Raw genomic sequence first — 13,263 nt, forward strand, 5'->3', positions numbered from 1 at the left:
TTTTCATTATTCTGTGCTTAAGGATAGCAAACAGATTTTTTTTTTTTTTAGGGAAGAAGGAGGTGTTGATTTTTAATTACACAAATAATACATAAATACATCCTGCGTTTTAAAAAAGTGAACAAAGAAACTTGCATGGTGGTCCAGTGGTTGAGACTCCAAGCCTCCATTGCAGGGGGTGCAGGTTCAATCCCTGGGCAGGGAACTAAAATCCCATATGCCATGCAACATGGCCAAAAAATAAATATATAAAAGCAATAAAATTTTTTATTTTTAATTTTTTGGTTTTTTTAATATAAATTTATTTATTTTAATCGGAGACTAATTACTTTACAATATTGTATTAGTTTTGCCATACATCAACATGAATCCGCCACGGATAATATTTTTTAAAAGTAAGCAAAATAAAATAAAAAAGTGAAACAATCCACACAAGACTAGAGACATTTCGACCCTCTCCTAATCTTTTCTGTTCCAAAGTAACTACTTAGTATCATTGGTATCTATCAAAAGGGAGATTTTTTTTTTAATGACCTTTGGACAAAATAAGGAGAAGAAAAAAAAAAAAAAAGACAGATTCTACATGTAGAAAGGGGTCAAGGAATTTTTGCTGTAAACATCTTTGCTGCAGCCAGTTTCACTGTACAACTAAGTGGCCATAAGGCTGTTTTAACATGAGAGATAAAAATACTTAGTTGACAGTCATGACACTAGAAAAGGATAACAAGTCAGTGCTTGTAAATCCTTTGATGAGCATGGCATCTGGTCCCTTCACTTCATGGCAAATAGATGGGGAAACAGTGGAAACAGTGACAGGTTTTATTTTCTTGGGCTCCAAAATCACTGCAGATAGTGACTGCAGCCATGAAATTAAAGAACACTTGCTCCTTGGGAAAACAAGCTATGATCAACCTAGACAGCATACTAAAAAGCAGAGACATCACTTTGCCAACAAAGGTCCATCTTGTCAAGGCTATGGTTTTTCCGGTGGTCATGTGTGGATGTAAAAGTTGGACCATAAAGAAAGCTGAGTGCTGAAGAATTGAGGCTTTTGAACTGTCGTGTTGGAGAAGACTCTTGAAAGTCCCTTGGACTGCAAGGAGATCCAACCAGTCAATCCTAAAGGAAATGAACTCTGAATATTAATTGGAAGGACTGATGCTGAAGCTGAAACTCCAATACTTTGGCCACCTGATGCGAAGGACTCATTGGAAAAGACCCTGATGCTGGGAAAGATTGCAGGCAGGAGGAGAAGGGGATGACAGAGGATGAGATGGTTGGATGGCATCACCAACTTGATGGACACGAGTCTGAGTAGCCTCCAGGAGTTGGTGATGGACAGGGAGGCCTGGCGTGCTGCAGTCCCTGGGGTCACTAAGAGTCAGACGTGACTGAGCAACTAAACTGAACTGAACTTGATGAGCATAGTCATCCGTCTCACTCATCAAAACTAGAAGTTTACCAAGCTATGGCAGATATAAAAGAAGTGTCTGCTAATTCACAGTGACCTTCAAGAGCACTAATAATTGATTCTTAACTAATTTGGGTACGACAGCTTCTCCTCTCAGGCTGTCTTTACCAAATTTATCACACAGTATTAGATATTGATGGCAAAAGGAGAATCAAGCTCCTCCTGCCCCCTGAAAAGGAAATGATTATGTGATCCCTGATGGGTATATAAGTTTCTTGAAAATGGTGAAAACATAGTCTGGCTTAGGTTAGCTTGCTAAAGGATTTGCAAAAACTGATATCTGGTTTTCCAGTGTAATGTAACCATCAACCAGTAATTATTTTTGTCTTTTATGGCAAAATGACCTTATGGTCAATTCGTTGTGGGGTAAATCTGCTTCTGGCAAACATGTTCAGGATGAAAATACCTATGTGTAGGAAGTGACAGGAATCAATATAAATATATAATTTATTTAAGCTTAGGCAAACCCCAACAAGGCAAATACTCTTCAAAATCTTGGGAAAAGGAAAGAGAGGCTTGCAGTCCATGATAGTGAAAATAGTGGAGAAGAGTACTTAGGCTTCTTAAAATGCAGTTGAGTTATTTGAGCAAAATTAACTTCACCTAGATTTCTGGGAGGAGGCTCAGAGCTGTAGTCAGTCATGCAGGTCGATTACAGCTATGGAGATGGACAAGTCAACTAGGAAAGAGAAGTTCTGTTCAAGTCTTTAGAAACTAAAGAAAGAATTCTGGAAAAGATGGGTCAGTAATTTCAGTGTCCATCCCCAGAAAGATCCCCCCTGAAATGAGTGACCAGATGAGTCTCTATGGAGTTAGAGATAAGAGATTACTATCTGAAGGCGCAAAGTAGCTGGATCTCCTTTTTCAGTGGTATTGCTGGAAGGCAGCTTTTCTAAACAAGCTGCATAGGTCACAAAGCAGCTGGTCATTGGACGTTGGAGAGTTGGAGGGAAATGGAAGCTGCTGATTCCATGACTGACTGAACCCTGCACCCAAAGCATGACAGCCAACAGAGAGTTCTCTGTACACTGGGCTTGATGTTTGACCTCTGTGGTTGTTTCCTCATTTACAAAGTAATGATTGTCAGAACTGAAAGAAATAATTCAAGTTAAGTTCCTACAGCAGTGCCTGGCTCAGAAAGTGTTAGTTATTGTTGTCTCTACAATGATTAGGAAGCCCTCTACCTGACTCAGGCAGCGATTTATACTATCAAGGTAGAGAGGCACACTAAATGTGTCAGTTACACAAAGCTGGAAGAGACGGTCAGCATGTTGGAGGACAAAAACAAGATGGAAAAAAATAATATTAGAGGAGGGAATGATTGGTAATATAAATTGATAGGGATAAATCAGAAGCCTAACATTTTTCAAAATTGTTTATTTATTTATTTGCTTATTTTTGGCTGTGCTGGGTCTTTTGCTGCACGGGGGCCTTCCGTAGTTGGGAAAAGCAGGGGCTACTCTCCTGTTTCAGAGCGTGGGCTCTAGGGCCTGTGGGCTCAGTACTTGTGGCTCAGGGACTTAGTTGCCCAGAGGCATGTGGAATCTTCCCTGACCAGGGGTCAAACCCCTTTCCCCTGCATTGGCAAGCGGATGCTTAACCAGTGGACCACCGGGAAAATCTCCAAAAGTCTTACATTTTAAGAAATGATTGTAAAAGGACTGTGTGTCTGCATATACATGCACACAGTGGTTGCAGCTATGCTTTCTAGAGTCAGACAAATCTGAGTTCAAATCCTGGGCCTGCCACTTGCTGTTAATAGCTTATGGCCTTGAACACATTACTTGGGTAAGCCTGGCCTTTTTCATCTGTAAAGTTGGGATAATAACGGTGCCCATCTCATAGAATTCTTGGGAGAGAAAGTGAAATGCACATGGAAAGAAGTGAACAGAGGGTTTGTTGTTCCATTGCTCAGTGCCTGCAGCACGTCAGGCTTTCCTGTCCTTCACAAAGTGAATGGTTCACGAATGTCTGTCGTTATTTTCATGATTAGTATGAGTCAGTGTGCAGATGTCTTGAGGTTTAGTTGACTGTGTAGTCCAACTCCAGACTGAGGAGTATAAACAGCTGAATGCAGACTTAGGCTGTATTAGGGGAAGAGTCAGGAACAGTTCCACTCTTTTCCACAGTGGACAAAAGCCATCTGGAACTCTCTGTCCAGAGGCAGACTGATGGACGCATTAACACATAAGGTAGATGTGAGTAAAAATAAAAAAGAGTGTACAAACCATGTCATATGAGAAAGTTGAAAAAGACTTAGAGAGGTGTAGCCTGGGGAATATAAATTTGCCTTGAAAAGGTAAGATGGTGGGAAACAGGACAGCTGTCCTTAAAATCTGAGGGATTGTTGCAATGAAGATGCAGTAGACCTATTCTATTGACTTTCAAGAGTCAGGAAGAGGAATAGTCCTACATCTTTTGTTGAGTCATAATCTCTGAGATCTGATAAGAACTGTGGAAATTTTCTTCCCCCAAAATGACATTGGCTTGTGAACACATTTTATGTTGTATGCAGTTCATGAACTTGATGAACCTGGGTCTGCAGGTTAAGGGTCCTGACTGAAGTAAAAACGACAGGAGCACTTTCAGTGTTTCTGGAATTCCCTGGTGGCATGAGATGCCTCTGGCTGGGATGAGCTCCCCATCTCTGACTCTGAGGATGTTCAAGCAGGTGCTGGATCCTCTCCTATGTGGATGTGGACATGGGAGGTCGGATGAGATAATCTCTGCTGTCCCTGTCAACCAATCCAGATCCTGTGATTCCTCTTTCCCCAAATCTCATTCATCTTGAACTCTGCGCTCTGAGGATATGTATTTACAAAGTGTTTTCTGATTCCTGAAATAACTATTGACTTTAAGGGAGGAAGTAACAAGATTCTCTTTGGATTGAAACAGTGGCGATATAATGGCAGCTGTGTGCATGCTAAGTTACTTAGTCGTGTCCGACTCTTTGTGACCCTATGGACTATAGCCCACCAGGCTTCTCTGTCCATGGGATTCTCCAGGCAAGAATACTGGAGTGGGTCGCCATGCCCTCCTCCCAGAGATTTTCCCAACCCAGGGATTGAATCTACGTCTCCTGTGGTTCCTGCATTGCAGGCTGATTCTTTACTGCTGAGCCACCAGGGAAGCCCGTAATGGCAGCTAGGTTAGGCTAAATCAAACTGAAGAACTATTTAAGAGACCAGAAGCAACTAAAAAGGATTTCTAAAATGAATAATTTGAAGCACGCTCAAACATGTATTGGTCCAGTGGTTAAGACTCCATGCTCTGAATATAGAGGGCATGGGTTCAATAGCTGGTCAGGGAACTAAGACCCCGCATGCTGCAAGGCATAGCACCAAATAAAATTAAATTTTTAAAAAATAGGCTTTAAAAACATATATCAAGATTATTTCTGAACTCTAGCAATCATGATATTGAGGCCCAGTCACCAGCCTTTTCTTATCAGTAGTGTTAGTCGCTCAGTCATGTCCGACTCTGCGACCCCATGCATTGTAGCCCCCCAGCTCCTCTGTCCATGGAATTTTCCAGGCAAAAACACCAGAGTGGGTTGCTATTCCCTTCTCCAGGTGATCTTCTTGACCCAGGGATCAAACCCACATCTCCTACATTGGCAGGCAGATTCTTTACTGTCTGAGCCACAAGGGAAGCCCTTTGTATCAGTAACACTCATTTAATTTGTGCCAGCTGCTAATCTGCTGCTGCTACTGCTAAGTCACTTCAGTCGTGTCCGACTCTGTGGGACCCCATAGACGGCAGCCCACTAGGCTCCCCCATCCCTGGGATTCTCCAGGCAAGAACACTGGAGTGGGTTGCCATTGCCTTCTCCAATGCATGAAAGTGAAAAGTGAAAGTGAAGTCGCTCAGTCGTGTCTGACCCTCAGCAACCCCATGGACTGCAGCCTTCCAGGCTCCTCCGTCCATGGGATTTTCCAGGCAGGAGTACTGGAGTGGGGTGCCATTGCCTTCTCCGAGCTGCTAATCTAAGAACCTTTAATTCTCACCTTTCGTGGGTCCTGATGTCAAGACCACTGGTGAATCTTCTAATTTGTCATCCTGCCTCCTAGAGGGGAAAGTGAGATCCGGAGAGGTTCACTCTCCCAAGGGCACGTGGTATCCATACAAAGACTTTGAAACCAGACATCCTCATTCCAGAGCTTTTAACACCAATCCCACACAATATCTGGGTTTCAGCTTGTAAAAGGTTGATGCTTCAAGGGGACACTAAGCCTCGGGGTGGGGTGGGGCTGTTGGGAGCACAGTACATTTCTTATTGGTACTTATGTGACTTCTAGGTGCTGCATGCCATGGGGACCTCACAGAGAAGCTCAAACTCCTGTACAAAATGCACGTCCTACCTGGTAAGTGAGCCATGCAGAGTAGCGCGTGTACCTGAGACTCTGGCCTGGCTTGATGTCTTTTTTGGTGTGACCTGTTTGCTTCTTCTTTGATATACAGAAATTACTCATTAATCACTAAGAACAAACTGAACAGTATTATTCACAGGAGTTCCTGAATCAGCAGGTGCTTGGTTCAGTGGTCATTCATTTGTCCAAAGTGTGAGCTGCAGTAATAGAGCAGACTTTTGCAAGAGAATGAATAAATAGCACTTGGTAACTCCTGGAATTCTGAGTCTAGGGAGAGCAGTCTTACCTCTGACAGAGACAGTGCGAAAGATGGTGAGGTTTTTGAGTTCAGATTTAAACCAGGTTGGCCACCAGTTGGAAATATCTAGCAAATACTAAAAAAGAAAGAAAGAAAGGGAGGAACACAGAAAGAAAGAGGAAGAGAGGGAGAGACAAAATAGAGAGACAGGGAGGGAGGAAGGAAGGGGGATTAGCTCTAAGGATAGAGATAAAATAAAACTATAGATTTGGGAATTATCTAAAATTCGGTTCCTTAAAGCATCATTCCATAGGATTTAGGAAAGTTTCCAAAAAAGGAAAACGTGAAGGGACCCTTTGGTTAGGGGTTGTTATAAAGGAAGATGGAGTTAGAAATGGAGGGAGCCCCTCTCCCATAAGGTTTTTGAGGCTGCCGGTTTTCCAGGCCCCTCAATGCTGTGACTCCCCTGTGTCACTTCTTTAATAATTAAAGCACACTTTCACTGAGTCATGGCCCTGACAATGTGAGAAGTGTCTCTCCTCTCTCTCCAGAGCCATCCTCTGATCAAGACGAGCCGGATTCTGCTTTTGAAGCGACTCAGTACTTCTTTGAAGACATCACCCCAGAATGCACACATGGTAAGTGACTTTTTCTCATCAGGCCCGCTCTGTTTTTGTTCTACAGAGCCCTCTGTTGTTGGAAACCAAGTTGCCCCTAAAGCTAGGCAGCCAAGGAAGTATATGAATACAGTTGCCTAATATGCTATTTTCTTTTCAGATTTTTGAACTTGAGTAACTACTGGGGTCAGGAAGATCCCCTGGAGAAGGGCATGGCAGCCCACTCCAGTATTCTTGCCTGGAGAATCCCCATGGACAGACGAGCCTGGTGGGCTACAATCCATAGCGTTGCAAAGAGTCAGATACAACTGAAGTGACTTAGCATGCATGCAGCTGCTGGAGAGTGGGTACTTTAGCCCATCAAAAGGACCATGTATGACCGGAACTTCCCCTGGTGGTCCAGTGGCTAAGACTTTGTGCTCCCAAGAAGAGGGCATGGGTTCAATCCCCGGTCAGGGAACTCAATCCTATATGCCACAACTAAAGATCCTTCATGCTATAACTAAGACCCAATTGCAGCCAAATAAACAAATAAAAGAAAAGGCATGACCTGTAGTCAGATATGCTGCTCTGTAACAGATGTAAGCAAACTTTGGACCAAATCTGGCCCACCACCTCTTTGTATGGCCTGTGATAATATAAAATGTATATTAAAAAATTAAAATACTAGAAAATGTAAATGTTACTGCCTATAAATAAAGTTTTATTGGAACACAGCCAGGAGCACGGCCAAGCTCATTCAATTATATATTGCCTATGGCTGTTCTCACACTGCAGTGATAGAATTGCCTCAGATATTTGCCATTTGGCCCTTTACAGAGAAAGTTTGCCGACCCCTGCTCTGTGTGGTTGTTAGGTCAACCCAGACATGATCTGGCTCATTGGGAATACCTCCAGATTAATATGTGAACTTGCTCTGTTTTGCCATGTGTGAATCTCAGCAGCATCTTTCCACTTGCTGCTGCCATGCATTATTTACTTCATCATTATGGCAGCTTCCTGACTTCACCTGTTCGAAAATCAGTGTGAGTTGTTCCTGGGTCCTTTTGCCTCTTAAATCTTACAGTCCCTAAGTGAGCACAGCTCAGACCTGCTTTTGAACTGTGAGCACCTAAGTGATTGAGTGGAGAGGAGTGAGAGGCAGACGCAGTCTTCTTATTGACATACGTGTTTCAGGCAGGAGCTCTGGTCAGGATGCTAGCTCTGTCTAGCAGCTTCGTGTATCTGGGAGCCTCAGGGTCCTTGTGGGAACATGGGAGATGAGAGCTGTCACCTTGGGCACAGTAAGGATTTAGTGAGATAATGTAGTAAGCCTTCCAGCATCGTGTTTTATCCGACTGTATTCTTCACATTGCTAGCAATCAACCCCACCTTAGAGGTGTTTCTGTTTTCTCTTACACGTGCTAATAAACTTGTGGGTTTATCATGTAACATCCTCCTTCTTTTCTTTCTAACTCTTCTGGCAGTGGTTGGATTGGAGAGCAGAAACAAACACAGCGCAGATGATGGCTTTGTTACAGTGAGTTTAAAGCCGGACAGAGGTACAGACTTCCTCTTCTTTGTGTTGGCCTTACTGCTGGTTCAACAGTTGCTTCGTGACCTTTGAACACTAATTTCTTGGCATTTGGATTTTAGGGAAGAGGGCGAATTCTCAAGAAAATCGTAATTATCTGAGACTCTGGACTCCAGAAAATAAATCCAAAGCAAAGAATGCAAAGGATTTACCAAAATTGAATCAGGTGAGTGCTCAACAGCACAATTCATTCATTTTAAACCTTGAAGCTCTGTTTTCAGTCATAGATAAATGTAGAATAAGTATCCCTCAAAGATAATGGTAACTTGGAGCACTTATTTAGTACCTGTTTGAATGTATTTTGTCCATGCTTTTGTGCATTTAAAGTATGCTCTATTATGAGGACATGACCACCTCAGAAAATGGGAACCACAAAATATTGTGGTATTTTGAGAGTACATGCATTCTCATCCCAATCATTAAAAATACCCTCAGAGGAAAGGGAACCCTCCTACACTGTTGGCAAGAATGTAAATTGGTACAGCCACTAGGGAGAACAGTATGAAGGTTCCTGAAAAAAATTAAAAATAGAACTACCATACGACCCTGCAATCCCATTCCTGGGCATATATCCAGAGGAAAACATTATCCATAAGGATATATGCACCACACCAGTGTTCATTGCAGCACTGTTTACAGTAGCCAAGACATGGAAGCCACCTCAATGTCCATCAACATAGGGATGGGTAAAGAAGATGTAATACCTTTATACGATGGAATATTGCCCAGCCATTAAAAAGAATGAAATAATGCCATTTGCACCAACATGGATGGACCTGGAGGTTGTCATCCTGAGTGAAGAAAGTCAGACAGAGAAGGAGAAATATCATAAGACATGCCTTATATGTCATTTCTAAAAAGAAACGACACAAATGTACTTACTTACAGAACAGAAAGAGACTCACAGACTGAGAAAACAAACTTACGGTTGCCGGGGTGGCGGGGGCAGGAGGTGGGCGGGATAGTTAGGGAGTTTGGGATGGTCTTGTACGCGCTGCTATATTTAAAATTGATTATCGACAAGGACCTACTGTATAGCACATGGAACTCTGCTCAGTGTTTTGTGCCAGCTTGGGTGGGAGGGTAGGGGAGAATGGATTCATGTACATGTATGGTTGAGTCCCTTTGCTGTTCACCTGAAACTATCATAATGCTGTTAATCAGCTATACCCTAAAACCAAAAAAAAAAAAAAAGGAAAAAGGAAAAAACCCTCAGAGGGACTTCCCAGACAGTCCACATAGGAAGACTCTGTGCTTCCTATGCAGAGGACACAGATTGAATATCTGGTAGGGGAACTAAGACCCATAAGCCTCATGGTGTGCCAAAAAACATTTTAAAATACCATTAGATATTCAAAAGACAAGCTCATGCCGTTTTCAAACCACTGTACTCAGCTATAAATAGGTGTCTGACTTTTTTCCCTTAAACAGCTGAAATATAATGAGGAAGATAAAACCATGTAAATAATTTAAAATACAGGATGGGAATGCTTTTTATTAACAGAAGAAGAGAGAAATTATCTGGGTGGAGGTAGAAAACATGACTTCTGGCCAGAGAAACCAGCAGATGTGTCATGGGAGAGAGGATTTGAGCTGAACTTGGAAAACCTGGGCCGAATGCTGAAGCGTATAGGCATGAAATAAGATGAGGTCTACGATTTACTTACAAGTCAGCAAGAAAGGATAAAGGAGTTAATTAAACATTTGTATAACAAAGGAACCACTAATAAAGAGACCTGTAGTCCTGACCAAGAGGAAATCCATTTGCATCTCCATTTGCAGGTTCAAATCCTGCTTGACTACAGTCATAAAGCTAGTGGTAAAGAGCCCACACGCCAATGCAGGAGACACAGGAGTTGCAGATTCAATCCCTGGGTCAGGAAGAACTCCTGGAGGAGGAAATGGTAACCCACTCCAGAATTCTTGCCTGGAGAATCCCATGGGACGGAGGAGCCTGGCAGGCTACAGTCCATAGGGTTGCAAAGAGTCAGACATGACTGAAGCGACTTAGCACACACACAATAAAGAGACTAAATCCACCATCCATCTCTTTAAATCTGCACATCCATCCACCCCACAATAGGACTTTTCTGGGATTTTGCAGGAGTCCTGATATTAAATGGCTTTGCAGTCCACTTGGGTCCTGGCTCTATACTCCCTATGACATGGTCATGGTCTTGTGTTTTCCCTGATCACTTTTCAGGGGCAATTTATCGAGCTTTGTAAGACGATGTACAACATGTTCAGCGAGGACCCCAACGAGCAGGAGCTGTACCACGCCACAGCCGCGGTGACCAGCCTCCTGCTGGAGATTGGGGAAGTGGGCAAGCTCTTCGCTCCCCAGCCTGCCAAGGAGGGCGGGGGTGGGGGCAGCGGGCCGGCCGGCCACCAGAGCCTCCCCGGCAGCGTGCTGTTCCCCAAGAAGGGGCCGAGCCAGCCTTACGTGCCCGAAGCCACGGAGCCCCTCCCGGCCAGCTTGGCCGGGGCCAGTGAGGAGCACTCCCTGGGCGGACAGATGGAGGACATCAAGCTGGAGGATTCCTCGCCCCGGGACCACGGGGCCTGCTCCTCCATGCTCATCTCCGACGACGATACCAAGGACGACAGCTCCATGTCCTCCTACTCGGTGCTGAGTGCCGGCTCCCACGAGGAGGACAAGCTGCACTGCGAAGACATTGGCGAGGACACGGTCCTGGTGCGCAGCGGCCAAGGCACCGCGGCGCTGCCCCGAAGCACCAGCCTGGACCGGGACTGGGCCATCACCTTCGAACAGTTCCTGGCCTCTCTCCTGACCGAGCCGGCCCTGGTGAAGTACTTCGACAAGCCCGTGTGCATGATGGCCAGGATCACCAGTGCAAAAAACATCCGGATGATGGGCAAGCCCCTCACCTCCATCAGTGACTATGAGATCTCAGCCTTGTCTGGCTGAATCCGGCACCTTCTCTGGGGGGCGGGGAGCGGGGTCTTTTTTTATGTTCTGTGTTGGGGCTTCAGTCTTCCTTTTAAATTAAATATTTATTAGTACCCGGCTTGAAGCCTAGTGTTTTCATAATATAATGAAATACAATGAAAAGCTGTTGGAGAAATACTTAAACACCTCCGTGTAGGTACAGTTCCGCTCTCGTTGGGGGGAGGGGGATTTACCAGAATGCAGTGAATTCCAAAAAAAAAAAAGATGAATCTGTCCGTGATATGTGTGTATTTATAACTTCTTAATCTTGCTGTTGAGCTGTATACATAGTGCTGTTTAAACGCTAAATAAGGCAGCAGCTGTTGTGTATTCGGGCTTTTTGAATAAAATTAGAGCTGTAAGGAAAGTGAAATGCCACAGAGAGAGAGAATGTTCTTAAATGGCATAGGCATTGTCAGCTGGGGTAAATTCTGTACCACTTTAAGGGAGCATTAAAGCTATTTTTTAAGATTTGAAATATATTTCATAAAAGTCCTCTATTCAAAAAGCATATTCTGCAGGCATTCCCATTTGAGGTTCTAAGCAGTTAGGAAAGTATATGTGATTTTTATGTGATGCCAGAATAACACCTCTGTTTGATCAGTTTGGGCAAATACCAGACCAAATTGCATTGAAAAATTGATGATTTAAGTCAGCTGGCCGGAATTCGGGGGGAAATGAACAGTCTTTTGTGACAGAGAATCTGAAAGTGGCAACAAAAATGATAAGAGGGCTCAGAATTGGGGGGGTGGGGTGGGGATGGGGGCAGAGTGAAAGTACTGATGCTTCTTATACTGAATTTTCAGCTTCTTGTTACTCATTGCAAATACAGCAAAAAATAAAACGATAAACTTTACTATTTCTGTGCTCTCCATAGGTTCAAGAAATCATACCATGTATCACATATGACCATCTTTTCCAGTTAAGTCAATGTAGAGATAATGTAAAATGAAAAAAACTCTGCAAGATCACGTAACTGAATGTGTAAAGCGGAACTTGACACTTTATATAAGAGAATAGTATGCTCTATTTACTGAATGGACTTGGAAATGAAAACTGTCGCACCTGCACTTTGTATTTTCGCTTCTTTTTTTATTACTGTTACGGTTTTGTCTTTTACAGATGTTGGAGTTTTTTTCTTCTTATTGTTGAATTCATAATCATGGTCACATTTTCTTTGCATATTCAGAATATTCCTTCCAATACATTCCCTTATTTTAGAATCCATTGTGTCCTTATTTTTAGCTGTTGCTGCTGTTTTTAATTTTGTTTACAGAATGATTTTTTTAAACTGTCCAATGATGTAGTGTTAACCTCAAATAGGATAAATGTGAACAAATAAAATACATGGATACTCAAATGTGGCTTTTATCTCAGTACTTCAGTTCCTGTCTATGGTGATAACATTATTCTTTTGAACACTTTGCAGGGGAAATTATGTTCGACAACCATTTTGGCTAAGGAAACAGATTTTTATAGGCAAATATTTTGAGATAAGAAATACAGTTTGGGGAATTCCCTGGTGGTCCAGTGGTTGAGCCTTGGTGCCCCCTGTGGGGGCACAGGTTCAATCCCTGGTGTGGGCACTAAGATCCTGCAAGCTGCACAGAATGGCCAAAAAAAGAAAGAAAAGAAATACACTGTGTAGTGGTGTGCACATGAATGTAAAATAAGGAAGAGAATCACTGTTGGTCATCTAACTTTCTAACTCATCCTACATAAGTGACGAAAGGGTGAAAATCCCTCTGTAACACCATTTGGTATGTATTTCACTGAGTAGTCATTTGATTTGACTCTTAGGTTGTTATACATTATTCTGTCTATCACCTAAAGATGCCTCGGGAAATACGTTTGTAAAGTCTGATACTCTTACCTCCAAAAATCAAAGATGAGTATCAGAGGGAAATGAGCATGTGTTTAAACCCTAGATAAGTGAGTTTACTAGGGTTTTGCCAAGAGAATGCACTGGTCATAGCAAACACCCTCTTCCAGCAACACAAGAGAAGACTCTACACATGGATTTCACTAGATGGTCAATACTGAA

General features: G+C 43.0%; 1 protein-coding gene across 4 annotated transcripts in view; it reads left to right on the top strand.

Moving 5' to 3' along the window:
* The window catches only part of TBC1D9 (TBC1 domain family member 9), a 129,650-nt gene extending 117,071 nt beyond the window's left edge, over nt 1–12,579 (top strand). For 2 of the 4 annotated variants that reach the window (XR_015144185.1, XM_086346607.1), the window contains 5 exons: nt 5,770–5,835; nt 6,631–6,717; nt 8,163–8,237; nt 8,332–8,435; nt 10,473–12,579. Coding sequence is in view for 2 of the 4 variants with exons in the window: in XM_086346607.1 (XP_086202733.1) it covers nt 5,770–5,835; nt 6,631–6,717; nt 8,163–8,237; nt 8,332–8,435; nt 10,473–11,198 (1,058 nt within the window). In the remaining 2 variants the exon portion in view is untranslated. The remainder of the gene's footprint in view (nt 1–5,769; nt 5,836–6,630; nt 6,718–8,162; nt 8,238–8,331; nt 8,436–10,472) is intronic. The other 2 variants (XR_015144186.1, XM_086346608.1) reach the window with 1 other exon arrangement.
* Nucleotides 12,580–13,263: the final 684 nt, after the last annotated feature.

This window comes from Bos grunniens, chromosome 17 (assembly GCF_055505025.1).
Source record: "Bos grunniens cultivar Pamir isolate PY7600 chromosome 17, Bosgru_T2T1.0, whole genome shotgun sequence".
Classification (NCBI taxonomy): domain Eukaryota; kingdom Metazoa; phylum Chordata; class Mammalia; order Artiodactyla; family Bovidae; genus Bos; species Bos grunniens.